This window comes from Saccopteryx leptura, chromosome 3 (genome assembly GCF_036850995.1).
Source record: "Saccopteryx leptura isolate mSacLep1 chromosome 3, mSacLep1_pri_phased_curated, whole genome shotgun sequence".
In the NCBI taxonomy this organism is placed as follows: Eukaryota; Metazoa; Chordata; class Mammalia; order Chiroptera; family Emballonuridae; genus Saccopteryx; species Saccopteryx leptura.
The window spans coordinates 44,383,922-44,403,273 of NC_089505.1; the positions used below are offsets into that span (position 1 = coordinate 44,383,922).

A 19,352-nucleotide genomic window follows, 5' to 3' on the forward strand; every position below is an offset into this window, starting at 1 on the left:
GTTGTTGCTACAGAAATTAGTTTGAGAGGGAGTTGTTTTTGAAGTATGCAGCATGTGTAAGTAGGGCATAACCTAGATGTGGTACCAGAGTTGTGTGATTAAGGCGGAAGCAAGAGGAAACTGGGAGTATAAGACCATGAGGCAACCAAAGAAAATTTTTTGCTCAGGCTTGGCTTTGAAGCCTTTCAGAGAATGGTCTTCCTCTCCTGTATCACATGGCGCTAGAGAGCAGTTCTTTTATCTTTTAATGTCTGAGGGTTTTTTTTTTTTTTTCCTGAAGCTGGAAATGGGGAGAGACAGTCAGACAGACTCCCGCATGCGCCCGACCGGGATCCACCCGGTACGCCCACCAGGGGCGACGCTCTGCCCACCAGGGGGCGATGCTCTGCCCCTCTGGGGCATCACTCTGCCGCGACCAGAGCCACTCTAGCACCTGGGGCAGAGGCCAAGGAGCCATCCCCAGCGCCCGGGCCATCTTTGCTCCAATGGAGCCTTGGCTGCGGGAGGGGAAGAGAGAGACAGAGAGGAAGGAGGGGGTGGGAGTGGAGAAGCAAATGGGCGCTTCTCCTATGTGCCCTGGCCGGGAATCGAACCCGGGTCCCCCGCACGCCAGGCCGACGCTCTACTGCTGAGCCAACCGGCCAGGGCCTAATGTCTGAGTTTTTAAATGTGGCTTTTAATAGCTTGTTTGGGCTAATTTTCAAGCATAGTTATATATTTTACTTTAAAAAGGTACAGATAGAGTTAAATATATATTTTTGATAATTCCCAACTGCTAATTTGCATTGGAGATAATTTTCTTATCTAATTAACCTCATTTATTTCAAATAGGAGAGACTGATAAAAACGGACTTCAATTTAATCATACCTTCATTAGTTGTTTCTACTAAGAAGTAATCGGGCCATTGAATAATATAAATTTTGAGGTCATCCTGTGGTTATGTACTCGAAAGGAAAAGAAAGTAGAAAAGTAACCATTTAGTGCATTGTTTTTATCTTATGATGAAACTAAGGCCTTTCAAGGTAAGAAACTTGTTTAATCATTTATCCACATAGCCAATATTTATTGTCTTATGTGACAGGCATTGTACTAGGGGTTTGAATGAAACAGCTGTTACCCCTGTTCATTGCATATATAAAGTCCAGTGGAGAAGACAGACCAGAAATAATTATCAGCAGATGTGATGAGCAGTGTGATGATAGGTGAAGTGTGCTGGGTAGGGGGCATACCTAAATCCACTGGATGATGGGGAGGACCGTTGGCAGAAGTGATGTTTAAACTGAGGCCCAGAAAGGTAAGTAGAAACTGGCAGGGCAAAAGAGGGTGGGGAGGAGAGGAGTCTAGGCTGCCAGAACAGTTTGAACAAAGCCTGGGAGGTGAAAGAACATTCTGAGCAACGATCGGAGGAGCAAAGCTGGATGGTGCCAGGAGACTACTTACGTTGCTAATAGGAGCCAACAGTCACTTGTTCATAAAAAGAAGCAGTGGGAAAGGAGAAAATGAGATGATAGGAGATATTTAGGAGACAGAAACTGTACATTTATTCTGTTTCAATAGTTTTATTCAGATTCAGTTCACATACCATACCATTTACACATTTAAAGTGTACACAGTTCAGTGGTTTTTAGTATGTATATTCGCGTAGTTATCACCAGTGTAGAGCTTTGCAAATTTTCATTATCCAAAAAAGAAACCCAGCCTGACCTGTGGTGGCGCAGTGGGATAAAGCTTCGACCTGGAACACTGAGGTTGCTGGTTTGAAACCCCCTGGGCTTGCCTGGTCACAGCACATGGGAGTTGATGCTTCCTGCTCCTCCCCCTTGTCTCTCTTTCCCTCTCTCTCCTCTCTGAAAATTGAATAAAGTCTTAAAAAAAAAAAAGAGGGCAAAAAAGAAACCCTACTCTTAGCCATCATTCTCCAACAGCCCCTTTCCCTAAGTTCTAGGCAGCCCCTAGTTCGGAGGACTTCGTACGATTCCCAGGGCTCTCTTTTCTTTGTTTGTGTATTACAGTGACTAGACGTTATTAGTTCATTTTGCAAAATCGTTTTTTAAAATATATTAATGTAAACTATTCTCTTGTACTTACTCTGTTTTTCTTTTTTCAACAGAAAATTTTAAACGTAAAAAAATAGAAACAAGGTAGAACATCAAATTTACACAATTACAAATTACAACATATAGCAATCTTATTCCATCTTTTCTCTGCTTACCCTCTCACCCTTGGTGATATTTTTAAGTAAATCAAGAGCTCCCTCTTAACCTTTTAATTATAATAATAGTAATGTTTATTGAGCCTTTACTATGTATAAAACATTATGATAAGTTACAGTTAATTCAAAAATTAGATCAGGGGTCCCCAAACTTTTTACACAGGGGGCCAGTTCACTGGCCCTCAGACCGTTGGAGGGCCGGACTAATCTGAAAATCTCTGTGCACACCGCACACATCTTATTTTAAAGTAAAAAAACAAAACAGGAACAAATACAATATTTAAAATAAAGAACAAGTAAATTTTAATCAACAAACTTACCAACATTTCAATGGGAACTATGGGCTTGCTTTTGGCTAATCAGATAGTCAATGTCCGGTTCCATATTTGTCACTGCTAGCCGCAACAAATGATGCAAGTGTTTATCGGTTAGTCTAGATCGGGTTGGACATTTTAAATTTTTCATCCTAGAAAATGTCTGTTCGCAGACATAAGTGCTGCCAAAAATTGTTGACATTTTAAGAGCATGGTTCCTGATATTAGGATATGTCTCTGATGAGAGAGAGGCATAGAAATTAGGCAAGTTGTTTGACTTGAATGCGTCTTTCAGAGAGTCACAATTCTGCAGTTCAGCCAGTTCCATTTGGTAAATTGAATCCACATTTTCAATGTCAATAGAAAATGGGTTACGGAAAAGCTGAACGTCCTGTTCATGGAGATGAAGCTCTTTAAATCTAAATTGGAACTCCTTTTGCAACTTTTCCAGTGAATCCACACATACTTCTTTTGGGAATGCAATCAAAGGTTTTTCCGCTAACAGATTTTGAGTTAAGGGGAGATGGCAGAAATTTTCCTCCTTCACTTGTTTAATAAGGAGGCCTAATTTTACTTCAGATGCTTTTACATGTGATTGCATATCACAGATGAGCTTCCCTTTTCCTTGAAGTTGCACATTGAAACTGTTGAGTAGCTCTGTTACATCTGTCAGAAAGGCGAGGTGCCATTTCCATTCTGCATCATTGAGCTCTGGTACTTTTTTGTTTTTTGAAAGCATAAAAGCTGTAATCTGTGGAAGTAAGTCATAGAAATGTCTCAAAACTCTCCCTCGACTCAGCCAGCGGACTTCGGTGTAGTACAGAACATCTTCATAGGCCACATTTAGCTCAGACAGAAATTTCTGAAATTGCCTGTGGTTTAGTGCATTAGTTCTAATGAAGTTAACACAACGTACCACGATTTTCATAACAGAGTCCCACTTCAGTGATTTACTACATAACGCTTGTTGGTGGATGAGGCAGTGTATGGCTATTGGATGAGAATGGTTAAGTTTGTCCATCTCTAGGTTAATGCGAGCAATTACTCCTTTCTTAGGCCCCACCATACTAGGCGCACCATCAGTTGTCACACTGGATAGTTTAGCCCAGTCCAGCTCCAAATCCTTCACAGTTTGGGAAACCTTTTCATAGATATCCTCTCCCGTAGTTGTTCCTTTGATACTTTGCAGTGCAGCAAGCTCTTCTGTGACTTCGAAATTGTCATTCATCCCACGAATAAAAATTAGAAGTTGTGCAGAATCACGAACATCATTGCTCTCGTCGAGTGCCAAGGAAAAATAAGAAAGTTTTCTTGCAGAGTTTTGCAAATGCTGATGCAAATTGTCCCCCATTTCTTCAATCCTTCATGTTATTGTAGATCCTGAAAGACTAACTGTACTAAATAAGTCTGCCTTTTCTGGACACATCTCTTTGGCAACAGAAAGAAGGCACTCTTTAACAAATTCTCCCTCCACGAACGGTCTGCCAGCGCACGCTATTAGCTTGGCAACTTGAAAACTTGCTCGCAGTGATGAAATATTTAGCTGCTTCTACTTCACAAAAGTATTTTGCTGAGTTATAAATGAATTTTTCAGTTTTAATATTTTATCTTTTCTCACATCTCCAACCAAACAATCATATTTATCTTTATGTTGAGTTTGATAGTGTCGATGCAAATTATACTCTTTGAACACAGACACTATATTCTGACATATCAAACACATAGCTCTTTCCTTATACTGCATGAAAAAGTAAACATAAGTCCACTGTTCTTTGAATATCCTACACTCTGAGTCAATTTTTCTCTTTCTTGACGTCATTGTTTCCTAGGGATTCCAAATTGATAATAGTTAAATACCAATATATATATGCTCTCTGCCCCTCCATATAAGTCCCATGCTCTCTTCCCTTTATGTAGGTCCAGGCCTCTGCCTCCCATGTAGGTCCAGGTTTCTGCCCACAATGTAGGTCCATGCCCTCTGCCCCCCCCATGTAGGTCCATGCCCTCTGCCCCTCATGTAGGTCCATGCCCTCTGCCCCCTATGTAGGTCCATGCCCTCTGTCCCCATATAGGTCCAGGTCTCTGCCCCCCCATGTAGATCTAGGTCTCTGCCCCTCATGTAGGTCCAGTTCTCTGCCTCCCATGTAGGTCCAGGTCTCTGCCCCCCATGTAGATCCAAGTCTCTGCCTCCCATGTAGGTTCAGGTCTCTGCCCACAATGTAGGTCCATTTTTAAAATCCAATTAAAAAATAAATAAAAAATATACCTACCTAGTGCGGCAGCCGCTGCCGCGTTGTGGACCTGGTGCCATGGTCTTCAGCTACAACGTCGTGACGTGATCATCTAGGTAGGACAGTGAGCGCCGAGCGCAATACAGGAAAGAGAGTTCCTGTAATAGCGGCGGGCGCATTATTTCAATTGTAAGCGAGCGCTTACAATCGAAATGAATCAGGGAACCAGCTGAATCCCCGCAAGTGCGACGGGGGCCAGGTAAAAGGCCGTCGGCCCGCGGGCCGTAGTTTGGGGACCCCTGAATTAGATGTTAGGTACAATTATATATACCCATTTTATAGGTAAAGTAAATGACACTTCGACCATTCTTTAACCTGTTATCTTTGTTTTAATTTATTAGTGGTCAGTTTATTGGTGAATAATATTATGTTTTTGCAGATTTATAGCTTTGAAACTTTGGGACTCTGATAATGGATACTGCAGTAACATGACTTCCAGATATGACAGTGGATTAGTTGGTCGTTTGGCTTTCACTTAATAAAAATATCTACCAAACTACCCCTGGCCTAATAGCTCTGTTGGTTAGAGCATCATGCTGAAGCACAAAGGTTGCCGTTTAATCCCTGGTCAGGACAAATACAGGAACAGATTGATGTTTCTGTCTCTTTCTCTCTCTCTCTCACTAAAATTAATAAATAAATAAATAATTTAAAAAATTGACCATAAATTTTTGTAATATGAAGTTTTGTACTTGATACACAATTTTAACTTTTTCATTATAGAAGTCCTTCTGAGATAAAATATTATCTTCATTTTACTGCTGAAAAATTAAGACTCTGAGCATGTTAATAACATATCTGGCATTATTCAGCTGTTCAAGTGGTGGAGTAGAGGTTCTTCTGTCTAACTACTAAGGCCTGCTCCGTAGCCCTACTACGATACATATCTGTACTCGGAAGGGAGACACTAGAGGGGAGAAGCGCAGAGAGGTGTGGTGTAGGATAGGTTAGGTAATATTAGACTGAGAAACAGGAAACCAGGATTCTATTTTGAGATGTGTACTTTGACAAGTAATTTAACCTTTATGGGCTTTAGTTCTTCATTTTCATATGGAGTAGGTCAAAGGTTTTTGCTTCTGAAATCATTATTTCAAGGCAACATTCAAAATAATTATGATTTTTTTTCCCAAACCAAATAACCCTTTTAATTTACCCTCTTTCTCTATATAATTTTTTGGTAATCTACGTAATTGCTTAAAATACAATGAGCATTACAGGTCTATTAAGTTTGCAGAAATTAAAATTGTTGGGAGTATATTTTGTTTCTTTATGGACCTCAGTTTTATTTTCAGAGTCATCATTCCGTCCATCCACCCACCCATCCATCCATCCATCCATCCACCCATCCATCCATCTTTATTTATTCATTCACTCATTTTTTCCCCATTATTTTGCTTCTTGCCCTGATAAAATATGAATGCCTACTTGACCAAGCTGAGCTGAATTTAGTCCATTTTGAGACCTGTCATGAGCCCATGTACGCTCACCTGGAAAGGCATTTCTGTCACACGGGCATGGGTTTAGGGAAGAGATGAATGACTTCATCTCCGTAGACTTGCAGATAGATAGAGGACCAAATAATGTCTTGTCTGTTCAGTGGTTAAGTAATAATTTGTTTCTGAGATAGTTTGCATTTTCAAATACCGTGTCTCATAATTTAAGAGATTCGATTTATAATTTGATTTGTAAGAATTTTATAGAACAGAAATAATGCTTATGACTCTTTGCAAGTAAAATGCCTGATAATATTTAAATTGAAATTAGTGGGAGATATCCAGAACATAGTACAGTTTTATGAAATTTTAAAAGTTACTGAAGAAAAAAATATTAAAGTTTTTATGTAAATATAAAAAGGATCTGTTTTTACTAAACAGTTAAAATGAATTTTTTTTAATTGACCTTTTAAGCTGTACCTGAGATTTTCCTTTAATTAAATTGCCAATAATCTAGCTACAGATTAGAAATGCCCTTAAAAAAACCCAACTAATATTTTACTATGTTTTGTTTTATATAAGCTTATAGAAAGTTCTTAGTTTGTTGTGAATGGTTGCTAGGAGACAGTGTACAAAAAGGGCTTGAGAACTAATTTGTGAACAATAGACTTATGTCATTATTTTAAACATAATTTCAGAATTTTTAGCTCTTTTTTTGTTTTACTAGGATTTGAAATATCTTCAGAAATGCAACTGAAAAACTATAAAACAGTAAAGAAAACAATGTACAATAATAATGATTACACAGTAACAGAATGAAAACTAAGATTTACACAAAATTGCATACTATTGCTATCATGTACAACTGCTAATAGGCCATGGGTTTGGGTGTTGGGCGGGAAACAGATGCTTCTTACTATTTCTAAATATGTAGAATAAAGCAAGCAGTTTAGGAGAACATGCTTTTCATGATATTGAAACCTGACACACAGTTTTCCTAATGTTCTTAGAAGTTATTTGAATCAAACCCGGGACTCCTGCACACCAAGCCGACGCTCTACCACTGAGCCAACCGGCCAGGGCCTAATCTTTTTGAATGGGTTTTCATTTACTGTGATGATTGTTAAATTTTGATTCATTAAAAAAATGTTGCATACTTTTTCTGCTTTTCTTGCTTTTTCATCTTTTTTACCTTCTTTAGATTGACTTTTTTCTTCATGCCATTTTTTCTGGTCTATTAGAAATTATAAACTCTACCTATCTTTTTAAAATATTAGTTTATTGAGATATGCACATTACCATACAATTCTCCCATTTAAAGTATACTACTTAATGCTTTTTTTTTTTTTTTTTTTTTTTTTTACAGAGACAGAATCAGAGGGATAGACAGGGACAGACAGACAGGAACGGAGAGATGAGAAGCATCAATTATTAGTTTTTTGTTGCGCATTGCAACACCTTAGTTGTTCATTGATTGCTTTCTCATATGTGCCTTGACCGCAGGCCTTCAGCAGACTGAGTAACCCCTTGCTCAAGCCAGCGACCTTGGGTCCAAGCTGGTGAGCTTTTGCTCAAACCAGATGAGCCCGCGCTCAAGCTGGCGACCTCGGAGTCTCGAACCTGGGTCCTCTGCATCCCAGTCTGACTCTCTATCCACTGCGCCACCACCTGGTCAAGCTACTTAATGCTTTTTAATATGTTCTCAGAATTGTGTAAATATTACCACAATCCAGTTTTAGAACATTTTTAGCCTCTCTAAAAGAAATCCATTAGTTATCCCTCCCCATCTTTCTTTCCAGCCCCAAGTAACCACCACTTTTTCTTTCTCTATAGATTTCTTTGTTCTGGACATGTCATATTCCTGAGATCATCTACAGTGGTCCTTAGCTGACTGATTTTCACTTACAATAAAGTTTTCAAGATTCATTCATGTTGTAGCATCTATTAGCACTTTATATCTTTTCATTGCCATATACTATATTTTATTGTTTGTATCATAGCACATTTTATTCATCAGTTGATATTCATCAGTTGATGTTTGGGTTGTTTTGACCTTTGGCTGTTAGGAATAATGCCTCAGTAGATATGTTTTTGTTTCTTTTGAGCTTACACCTAGGAGTGGAATTGCTGGGTCATATGGTAACTCTATGTTGAACCTTTCTGAGGAACTGCCAAACTGTTTCTTAAGCAGGGACAACATTACATGTCCACCAGCATTGTATGAACAGCTCAATGTCTCCATATCCTTGCCAATACATTATATTTCATTTTGATGATAGCCATCCTAGTGGGTGTGATGTGATATCTCATTGTGGTTTTAATTTGCATTTCCATGGTGACTAAATAATGTTGAGCATATTTTCATATGCTTTCATTATAAAGGCCATTTGTATATCATCTTTGGAGCAATGTCTATTCAAATTCTGCAACCATTTTAAAATTGGGTCATTTGTGTTTTTTATTATTGAGTTGTAAGAATTCTTTTTTTTTTTTTTTTAACAGAGACAGAGAGTGAGTCAGAGAGAGGGATAGACAGGGACAGACAGACAGGAATGGAGAGTGATGAGAATCATCAATCATTAGTTTTTCATTGAGCGTTGCAACACCTTAGTTGTTCATTGATTGCTTTCTCATATGTGCCTTGACCGCGGGCCTTCGGCAGACCGAGTAACCCCTTGCTGGAGCCAGCGACCTTGGGTTCAAGCTGATGGGCTTTTCCTCAAACCAGATGAGCCCTCATTCAAGCTGGCGACCTCGGGGTCACGAACCAGGTCCTCTGCATCCCCGTCCAACGCTCTATCCACTGCGCCACCACCTGATCAGGCTAAGAATTCTTTATATAATTTAGATATCAGTTCCTATCAGATACATGATTTACAAAACATTTTTTTTTTTATTCTTTGGTTATCTATAATGGTGGTTACAACCTCTTTCCTCCTGTCACAAATATAAAGACCTTGAACCATTGGAATCTGATCCTCCCTTGTTCTGAGTTATATATTATCGGTGTCTTTCTTACTTTCTTGATGGTTTCATTTGCAACAAAAATTTAAGAATTTTTGATGATGTCTGATTTTTTTTCTCTTACTGCTTGGGCTTTTGGTGCTGTATCTGAGGAATTACTGCCTGCCATGAAGATTTACACCTGTGGTTTTTCTGTAAGTTTTCTGTTTAGGCTGGTGATTTATTTTGAGTTAATACCTGTGATGTTATCAGATGGGGTTCAACTTTATTCTTTTTCTGGTGTCAGTACAGCTCTACCTGTTCTTTTAATTGTTAATGTAGAAATTACACTGTGTATCCCCAATTTGGCTGTCTATAATGTTGGTTAGAATCTCTGTCCTTCTGTCACAAATATAAGGACCTTTAAACATTAGAATGCTGATTCACCCTTGTTCTGAGTTATATATTATATTGTAAAATATTTTGTTTTTTTTTTTTCATTTTTCTGAAGCTGGAAACGGGGAGAGACAGTCAGACAGACTCCCGCATGCGCCCGACTGGGATCCACCCGACACGCCCACCAGGGGCGAAGCTCGGCCCACCAGGGAGCGATGCTCTGCCCCTCCGGGGTGTCGCTCTACCACGACCAGACCCACTCCAGCGCCTGGGGCAGAGGCCAAGGAGCCATCCCCAGCGCCCAGGCCATCTTTGCTCCAATGGAGCCTCGGCTGCAGGAAGGGAAGAGAGACAGAGAGGAAGGGGGGGGTGTGGAGAAGCAAATGGGCACCTCTCCTATGTGCCCTGGCCGGGAATCGAACCCGGGTCCCCCGCACGCCAGGCTGACGCTCTACCGCTGAGCCAACCGGCCAGGGCCGGTTTTATCTTTTTGAAAGCTACAAGTTAGGTATTGTTTTTATTGACTTATCCAATCATTGTCCTCAGGAATTTTTTTTTATTGAATTATACTTAAAAAACAAATTTATTCCTTTTTACAATTCAGTGCTTTTCTGCTTCCTGAAAGAATCTAAGGGGATTTTAGTACAGTAATTCTTTAGTGAGTCTGTTGGTGATGAGCTCTGTTTTTGCTTAGCTGGAAATATATTTTGCCCTCAATCTTGAAAGATAGCGAACCTTTCCAAACAGTTCTTGGGTACTCTTTAGCCTTTGAAGGTCTTATTTCAGTGTGTTCTGGATTCCATTATTGCTGTTGAGCTGTTGGCTGTCATTCTGAGAAGTTCTTTTATGAATAGTCTGCCTTTCCTCTGGCTCACTTCTCGTTGTCTGGTGTTTTGTAGTTTCCTTATGATAAACTCTAGTCCTGCTCTGCAGCTGTGTGTGTAATGGCGAAATGTGAACTCCAAGGGGAAGGACTATATTCATATTTTTCTTGTGAATACTGTATTTGCATTCTTTTATACCTAGCACAGTGCCTTATACATAATACTTTCTTTAGAGATTCTTTGGTTGAATTATTGTCTAGATTATGTATATAGCCCTTTTCTTACCAGATTGTAGTTTAGAATATTTAAAAATATTTACCTAAAAATACAGTGAATGCTTAGAAATATGTTCATTTTTGTTTTTAAAAAAGGATGGGGTTACATATAGCTTTAAATTTTTTTCCCTCATAATGGTATGATTGTGACATTAGCAGGAAAGGAAAGAAGTATCAATGTGTTGTCTAAAATTGAATTATTGACTTTGGGTTAGAGTTAACATTTTAAAAAGCATGTAAAATATTATAATGTTAAATATTGACTGATAAATGTATTAAACTATTACATTTAAAATCAGAATATTTTGATACCGGGTTGTATAGTTTCCGGATTTTTTTTTTTTACCTGTAAAGACTCATGACTTATTGTTATAATAGAGGTCTGGAAGATGTGGTCTTTTTAAATTTAATTCCTTTTTACTTTAAGAAGGAGGAGAGAGATAGACTCTCACTAAAAAAACAAGAAGACAGAATTAATGTATTCATCCATTACCAGATAAAAATTACAGCGTAAAACAGAAAGTTGGGATTTTCTTCAGAATTCAGAATATGTTATCTTAAATATAATTCACTTGCATTATCAGGTTACAGCAATGTCCTCATATTTTTCCTACAGGCTGAACTGTGTCTGAAATCATTAGCTCTTCTGTGCTGTCTGTGAGTGCTATAAATCCTGTCTCTGGTTTTTAGAAGAATTCCTCTCTGCTGGTTTCAGATTTCATTGTTGTAATTTAGATATGGCCTAGATGTCACTGTAATTTGCATTTGGGATTTGTGAATTCAATTGTATAATAAAGCACACTAGGAATTGCATTGTATCTACCTCTAATTGACTGTTTCATTAGGGCAAGATAATATTTTTAAATTGTTAAAATAGTTAAAATATTTTCTGGACTTATCTCTAAGATATAATGGTCCTTTTTCAGGTATTTATACTATTAAATACTTTTTTCCTTTTTCATTAATTCATGTCGTACATGTGTATGCATGTGCATATGTATGTGAATAGACTAAGCTTTAATCCTTAGTTTAGATAGTAATGAATTCTGAATGTCACAGGAAATCAGTTTTTACAGCAGAACTCAGATGTTGGTGATGGTTGAACTTAGGATGTTTAAGCTTGAAGCCTTCAGAACTGGACTCAGACCCAGGTGGAATAATGTTGGAGTGAATAGAACAGCAGAGTCACCAATTTAAAAATGTTACTTCCTAGGCCCCTGTCTGGTTTACGTGAATCACAATCTTGGTGTAGGGTGTAGGTCCCAGGTAACTTCTTTTGCATGCTCACGTTTGAAATATTTTCAGGTTTGTAGGAGTAAATACTAGCTTGATATGGAATTGGTTTTATCACTATGGTTGATTTTCTCTGCAGTTAGGAAATACTGAGCTAGCAAAGACAGACAAGAAAGTAGCATGTTATCAGATATAAGCAGCAGCAAAGACTGGTGATCTCCGCTCTCAGAGGTTTCAGCAGTGACATGGAAAGTGAGACAGTCAGTCACCTGATATATTATTCATACTTTAGAACCTGATATATCATTCATACTTTGAGATAGTTCAGACTCGAGGTCACAAAACAAAACATCTTTGCAGAAGTTGATGAAGTGGTAATATTCCTTGAAAAGAAATGAAAATAAGACATTTTATAAAGTAAAATGTGAAAGCGTCTATCTTCTGTGTTTCATTATGGAGGGTTTCCCTTTGTTTATTAATTTTTGAGTGTATTCCTTCAGACTGTTTCTCTGTTCCTGAATAAGTATGTATGTACTTATAGTCATTATGTTTGCATATTTTAAATATTGACATATATATGCAGATTGCCCCTCTTCTTCCAAAGGCTATAACAATTTATGTTCCCATCATTGATGGAACATTTCTTATTTGGTGATTTTCTTACTTATTTCCTTTGTCTATTAAATTTTTTCAAGTTCTCTAGTCTTTTGTCTATTATATTGAAAATATCATTTACTTTTAGCTTTTTAAAAGGTGTCATAGTAACTAACACTTGCTTTGTGCCAGAGTTCTTCTGAGTCCATCATGTATGTTGTTTCATGGTAGACTCCCTGCTGTCCTCACCCCTCTCAGATAAGGTGACTGTGATACAGGAAGGTTGAATGACTTATTTGAGCACACATGACCACGGGGTGGAAGAGCCAAGACTTGAATGTAAAAAGGCTAATATGGGAACACTTAACCTTTACACTAGATCTTTCCTGGGTATATTTTTTGAATATAAAAAACTGAAAATTTCAAATTTGATATGAAGCTCATTTTTTAAAGGTAATTTTAAAAGGCTGTGGTGATTTTAATACAAATATGTATGTGATAAATAGATACATTAATATAGATATTCCATAGACTTTGGGGGATATTTGCCCTGTTTCTATTTAGATCTGACCTTCAGTAGCATATTCCCCTCTATTTTATAATAATCTTTTAATCTCCCTGTTGCCAGTCATTTTGCTTTAATCTAGCCTCAGTACTGCTACCAGAATAATCATTGTAAATGAAGTTTGATCCTGTCACTTCTTTGTTTAGAAACTTCCAGTGATATCACATTTCTTGCTGAATGAAAGCCAGGTTCTTTCCTTAGAGGACATTTGAAGACTTGTACAACTCTGCTCCACCTTTACCTTTTATGAATTGTCTTGAGCACCTTTTCTTGATACTCCATACTGCAGAAAAATAGGATGATTTGTTTTTCTTCTTTTGGAACCACATTCTCTGGCTTCATACTTCGATCAATTAGTATTCTTAATCAACAGAAGAAGCTGACTGGCTGATTGAGCAGATGAGGAATTTACTTAAGGGTATTTGTTACCGCAAAGAACTTTGGGGGAGAGCTGGAGAACCAGGCTTATAGTTAAGCTTGCCGATAATATACCTCAAATCACTCCTGAGAACAGTCACTATCCTGCCTCACCAAGTGCTGGAGGAAACCACCGGTGCTGCCCAACTGCTGCCGCCTCAGGGCTGGAACTTGATTTGGCCACCTCTGCGGCTGCCAGTGTGGAAGGCAGATGATGGCTCTGCTGTTCCCTGTGCCAGCCAAAGATGGTGGCTCCACAGAGAGTCAGCCCATTTTCTCAAGTGACTCACTTCCAAACTGAAATCTTGTGCAGGTTCTTCTGAATGTCTGCATCATAGTTGCCAGGGTATTTGTTGGTAATTTGAGGTCTAAAATTTGTTTTGGGAGGTTAGGTTAGACTTCCAGGCTGAGAATTTTCCTGAATATAAAAAGATTCTGCAGGAGCTGATGAGAAGCTTGAATATGAGAAACGTCCATTATAATACTTCTGCTTGTATTCCTCCCATAATATTTTTCCCTCTTCATCTCAAGTGAATAATATTTCATGCAGAGACCTACTGGAATTCTAGTTTTTGAATTTGTCTACCTAGTTCATTCTCATCATAGTTTTCTTATGACTTTTTCAACATTTCTTCTCTCATTACTTTATTTCTTTAAGACAATGTAAAAGCTCAGAGGTAATATTTAAATATACAGTATGAGACAAACAGTATGAAAAATATAAAATAAACTGTGAAAGTTACTTTCACCACTCACCCCTCCCACCCCCTCTTCAAATTGCTATCCCTTTTCTAGATATCCTCTGGTAGAAGTTAAAATCTTTTCTTTTAATTTGACACATTTGGTGATAAGTAGGCACTGGATGGTAAGTTTGTCAAGTATAGAGCCCTTATTTATTCCTTGGGTTTGCACAGAGCCTACTAAAACTGTTCCTGAGTGTAGAATAATGACATGTGAAGGCCTGTCCGAAGGCAATAGCTATATAAATCATTTTGGAAGTGAAACCTACAACTTGGGGAATTAGTGCAGAGAAAGATAGGAACCAAAGTATACTTCACACAGGACTTCTAGGTTGGGAAATAAATCATTGATAACACCTTTAGGGAAGACTGGGAACCTAACTATTCTGTCTCTACAGATACATTGCTAGAACCCTTTCTGATTATGTTCTAATATTGCAGGAGTTCCTTTACCCATATTTCCGATTTGAATTAGAGTTCTGGAGCTACTAAAATACTTATATTTGGCACAGCTTTGTACAATTTATGAAAGATGATGAAATATACCATTTTTGATAGAGTTGTGTGTAAGTCTGCAATGCTGAATTATGAGTAAGCTCCCTCAGTAGGGAGATGCATTTTTCTTTTAAAAGTTGTAACACTTAGATTAAATAGGGTGAATATCAACCTGTTTCCAGTCATTGTCCATCTTTCAGTAGATGGTAAATGAGCACATATTTTATTTATTGGTTTTTAGAAAATAATGTTTGAAAGTTTGATCTGTATCAGATAAACTTAAAGGGATAATAATAATAGTAATAATAGTGATAAAGCCTTCTAAAAAGCTTCTGCAGATTTTTGTTTTGGCACTTGGCATTTTGCCTTATTTTTCCTGTTAATTAAAACTAATTTGAAATTCTTTTCTCTTTCCAGATCACTCAACTTCAAGTGGCACATTAACTTTTCAGCCTAGTCGATCATTGGTCGCTCTCCCTACTGCCAATGTCATGCCGTCTCACCCCAGCACTTCTGTTTCCAAACATAGGGACTCATTGACATCAGATGGCTCAAAATGGAGTACAGGCCTCATGCAAACATTGGGAAACCACATTAGGGGGGAGCAGGACTCTTCACTAGACATGAAGGACTTCCGGCCCCTCCGGAAATGGTCATCCTTATCCAAACTCACTGCCCCAGAAAACTGCAGTCAGGGTGGCATTGCACGCACTGAGGAGTCCAGGAGTGGTTTGGAAAAGACAGGAAGAGGCAAGGCTTTAACATCACAGCTAAGGACAATTGGGCCTAGCTGCTTGCACGATAGTATGGAGATGCTTAAGCTAGAAGACAAGGAAATAAATAAAAGACGATCATCAACTCTGGACTGCAAATACAAATTTGAGAGCTGTAGCAAAGAGGATTTTAGAGCTGCTTCTGCTCTTCGGAGACAGGCTTTAGACATGACTTACAGTGCCTTACCTGAAAGCAAGCCCGGAGTGACAAGCTCAGAGGCTTTTGAATCTCCAAAATATTTAATGCTTGGTCAACAGGCAGTAGGTGGGGTTCCCATTCAGCCTTCTGTGAGGACACAGATGTGGCTTACAGAGCAGTTGCGGACGAACCCTTTGGAAGGTAGAACTACAGAGGACTCATACAGTTTAGCTCCTTGGCAACAACAGCAAATTGAAGAGTTTCCACGAGAAAGTGAAACACCAATGCAGGTATGGCTCAAAATCTAGTGTTTGCTTCCCTCCAGTGGATGTTGTGAGTATAATACTAGCACACTTGCAGTGAGCGTGTGATGTGTCCATAGGCACAGACTGTTTTTGCTTTTCCTTTCTCCGGAAAGTAAATAAGCATCGATGCTACACACTAAAACTATTGCATTGATAAATAAAACTTAAAAAATATTCAAGGCTGATTAGCATGAAAAACTTGGTCTTTGTTCAGAGAACATAAAAATAAAGAAAACATTAATTCAAAAGAAACTTGAAATAGAAACAGGATCTGGCTTGGTATCATAGAACATTAATTTGGGAATATGGCGTATATTGTTTTATCAAATTTAGAACCTGGATGATTCTCTACCTAGCACTGCTACTTAGTATCTCTGGGCCTCAGTTTCTTGTTCTTTTAATTGAGATATAATTGACACCTAAAATTACACTAGGTTCAGATGTACAGCATAATGATTTGATTTTTGTATATATTGCAAAGTGATCACCAAAATAAGTCTAGTTTAACATTCATCTGCAATACATAGTTAAAATTATTTTCCCACTGGTAAGAACTTTAAAGATTTATACTTTTAGCATTTTTAAACACACAATCCAGGCCTCTAGCGCCTAGCCTCTGGCAGCCACTACCAGTCTATTCTCTGTATCTATTGAGGTCTTTAAAAAATAAAAATAAAAAAACCCAAAAAACAAAAAAAGAAGTTCACATTTAAGGGAGATCATGTAGTATTTGTCTTTGTCTGACTTATTTCACATGACATAATGCCTTTGAAGGTCCAATCATGTCACAAATGATAAGATTTCCTTTTTTATGGCTCCATTGTATATAGGTTGGGGCAAAAGTAGGTTTATAGTTGTTCATATGGAAAATAATGAACAAGAATAAACTCTGTTTTACATACTCACAATTGTAACCTGCTTTTGCCCCATCTTATATATACCACATTTTCTTTAGCCATTTATCTATTGATGGATACTTAGGTTGCTTCCATCTCTCGGCTACTGTAACTAATGCTTCAGTGAGCATGGTGGTGCACATATCTTTTTGGGTTAGTGTTTTTGTTTCCTTTGGCTAAATTTACCAGAAGGGAATTGCTAGATCATATGGTCGTTCTATTTTTAATTTTTTGAGGAAACCCCATACTGGTTTCCATATTGGTGGTACCAACTGACATTGTCACCAGCAGTGTACAAGGTGTCCCTTTCTCTACATTTTTGTCAACACTTAATCTCTTGTGTTTTTGATACTAGCCATCACAAAGGTGTGAGGTATCTCACTGTGGTTTTGATTTGTGTTTCCCTGATGATTAGTGATGTTGAGCACCTTTTCTTGTAAACAAATTCATTCTATCAAAATTTTAAAAACTTCCCTAGAGCAAAAATTTTAAATTACCTATCTTACTACTAATAAAAAATAATAAAGATTAAAGCAAAATATTCTGTGAAAGGATAAGGAGATCTAGGACGCTCACAAATCTGAGTCCAGCCCCCAAATATACAGAATCTAATGTGCTCAGTTCACAAGTGAACCCTTAACACATCCCATGTACCGCCTTTATGCTTGTTTGGAACTCTGGTTCTTATAATAATCTTGATTATGTATATTTAAAACACATAATTAGACAGGAACACCATGTTGACTGGATTATAAATCAGAAAAGAGCATTTTATCAGATTTATTTATGATTTATCAATTCAAGTATCTGAAAGATGGAAACCTAAATTAAAAAAATAGTATGAAATATTTTAGTTTTTAGATGTTTGTTGTCGGCAAACAGGGATCAGGAATTATTTTTCTAGTTGCTGTCTTTTCACAGAATTGGAATTTGTCAGGGAGCTGAGTGTTCTGCTCAAGCTGAAGTAGGTACAGTAGAAAGGGTACTGAGAAAATTGGTGCATTTAAAGGAATAACTATTAATTCACTGCTTTTGTCACTCTGCGTAGATGAACGAACCTTTGCTGTAAACAAAGTTTCCCCAACCTAGACAGTGCAAGGAAGGTAGGGATCTTGAAGGTGCACTGTGGAGCAAAACGTACTTTTGAATCTTCCCAGGACACTGTATAGAGCAGCGGTTCTCAACCTGTGGGTCGCGACCCACAGGTTGAGAACCGCTGCCGCCGTAGAGGAAGAAAGCTACTGACGGACAGAAGTACATGTATTTTGGAAAGTCCTGGTTTTTGATTAACTTTTTTTGGGATGGATCTTTTTATAATGCGTTTAAGTTTTGGAGTAGAAAGATACAAGTAAATAAAGAAAACCCAGCCACTTCACTTGTAATGTTTAAGTGACCGCTTCTCTTCTTATGCCCTTTTTGGACTGTTACAGAAAATATTCTTAAATACTTCTTCTTGGAGTCTCCAGTACTACCTTTGTTAATTTTATAGCTCTCATCTTAGTGACTTCCTTTTAGTATGATTTTTCATAAAGGGGAGAGCTGCAATAAAGATTAGCTTATTTTTTCCCATGTGAAAATGTGTGTGATTTTTAAGCACAACTGCTATACTCTCATAACACCATGATAGATTTATACAGAATTTTGTAGTTCTCAGAGTTATTTTATCTATTTGATCCTTACAATCTTCTTCCCTTCTTCCTTAGTTGGTTAATATTATAACATGGAAGTTTTGATCTTCTTACGACTCAGTCCAGAATAATTATTGAGTCAGCGTCACAGTCTCATGTGCATAGTGTTCCTTGATTCCCATGGTTTTCTACCAAATCAGCTACAGTGCAGGTAGTGTAGCACTCTGAAGCATTTTCCTTTGTGAATGAAGGGAAGCCATCTGTGCTCTCAGTTAGGATATAGGCCTCCATGTGTAATTTCTACCAGTGTCTGATTCTTTCCTCTGTTGAACATCACTCCTCTCCTCCCACCCTCCCCCAAAGCTGACTGATCCTACAAGAAGAAAACAAACAACAAAGTCTTGTTTTCTCTTTGAAAAGGGTGTCTCTCTTTCCACATCCCTGTTGCATTTATTGGGGGGGGGATGGGAAGGGAATGGAGGGTGTGCACTTCTACACACAGCAGTGTTCATTGGAGTTCTCTAAGCTTGCAGTGGATCTCCGGGACAGTAATGAAGAAGTGGTCTCTTTATTGACACAATTGTTTGTTTTCTTTTATATTCTCTAGGGTGTTTCTAGGTTCTGGGTTACAGTCATTAAAAAGAGGAAGATAACATTTTGTGCTTATTTAAATCATGCATGGGCTTGTTCAGCCAAGATAGACGTTTCTAACGATTTCAACATATTTCACTGAAAATTTTATCTTTTATCAATTAAAAATATAAATAAAAATAATAAAATGACAGTTAAATGACTTAGATTTTGTCTAACATAAGAATGAAAAGTTTTATTTTCATGTGAGAGTTTTATATATTCTATTACATTTTCTGAAAAGAAAT

General features: G+C 37.9%; 1 protein-coding gene across 1 annotated transcript in view; it reads left to right on the plus strand.

Annotated features, from left to right (window-relative positions):
* The window catches only part of CEP85L (centrosomal protein 85 like), a 140,197-nt gene that overhangs the window by 36,668 nt on the left and 84,177 nt on the right, over nucleotides 1-19,352 (plus strand). The window contains exon 3 of the mRNA XM_066373380.1: nucleotides 15,151-15,935. Coding sequence (XP_066229477.1) covers nucleotides 15,151-15,935 — 785 coding nt within the window. The remainder of the gene's footprint in view (nucleotides 1-15,150; nucleotides 15,936-19,352) is intronic.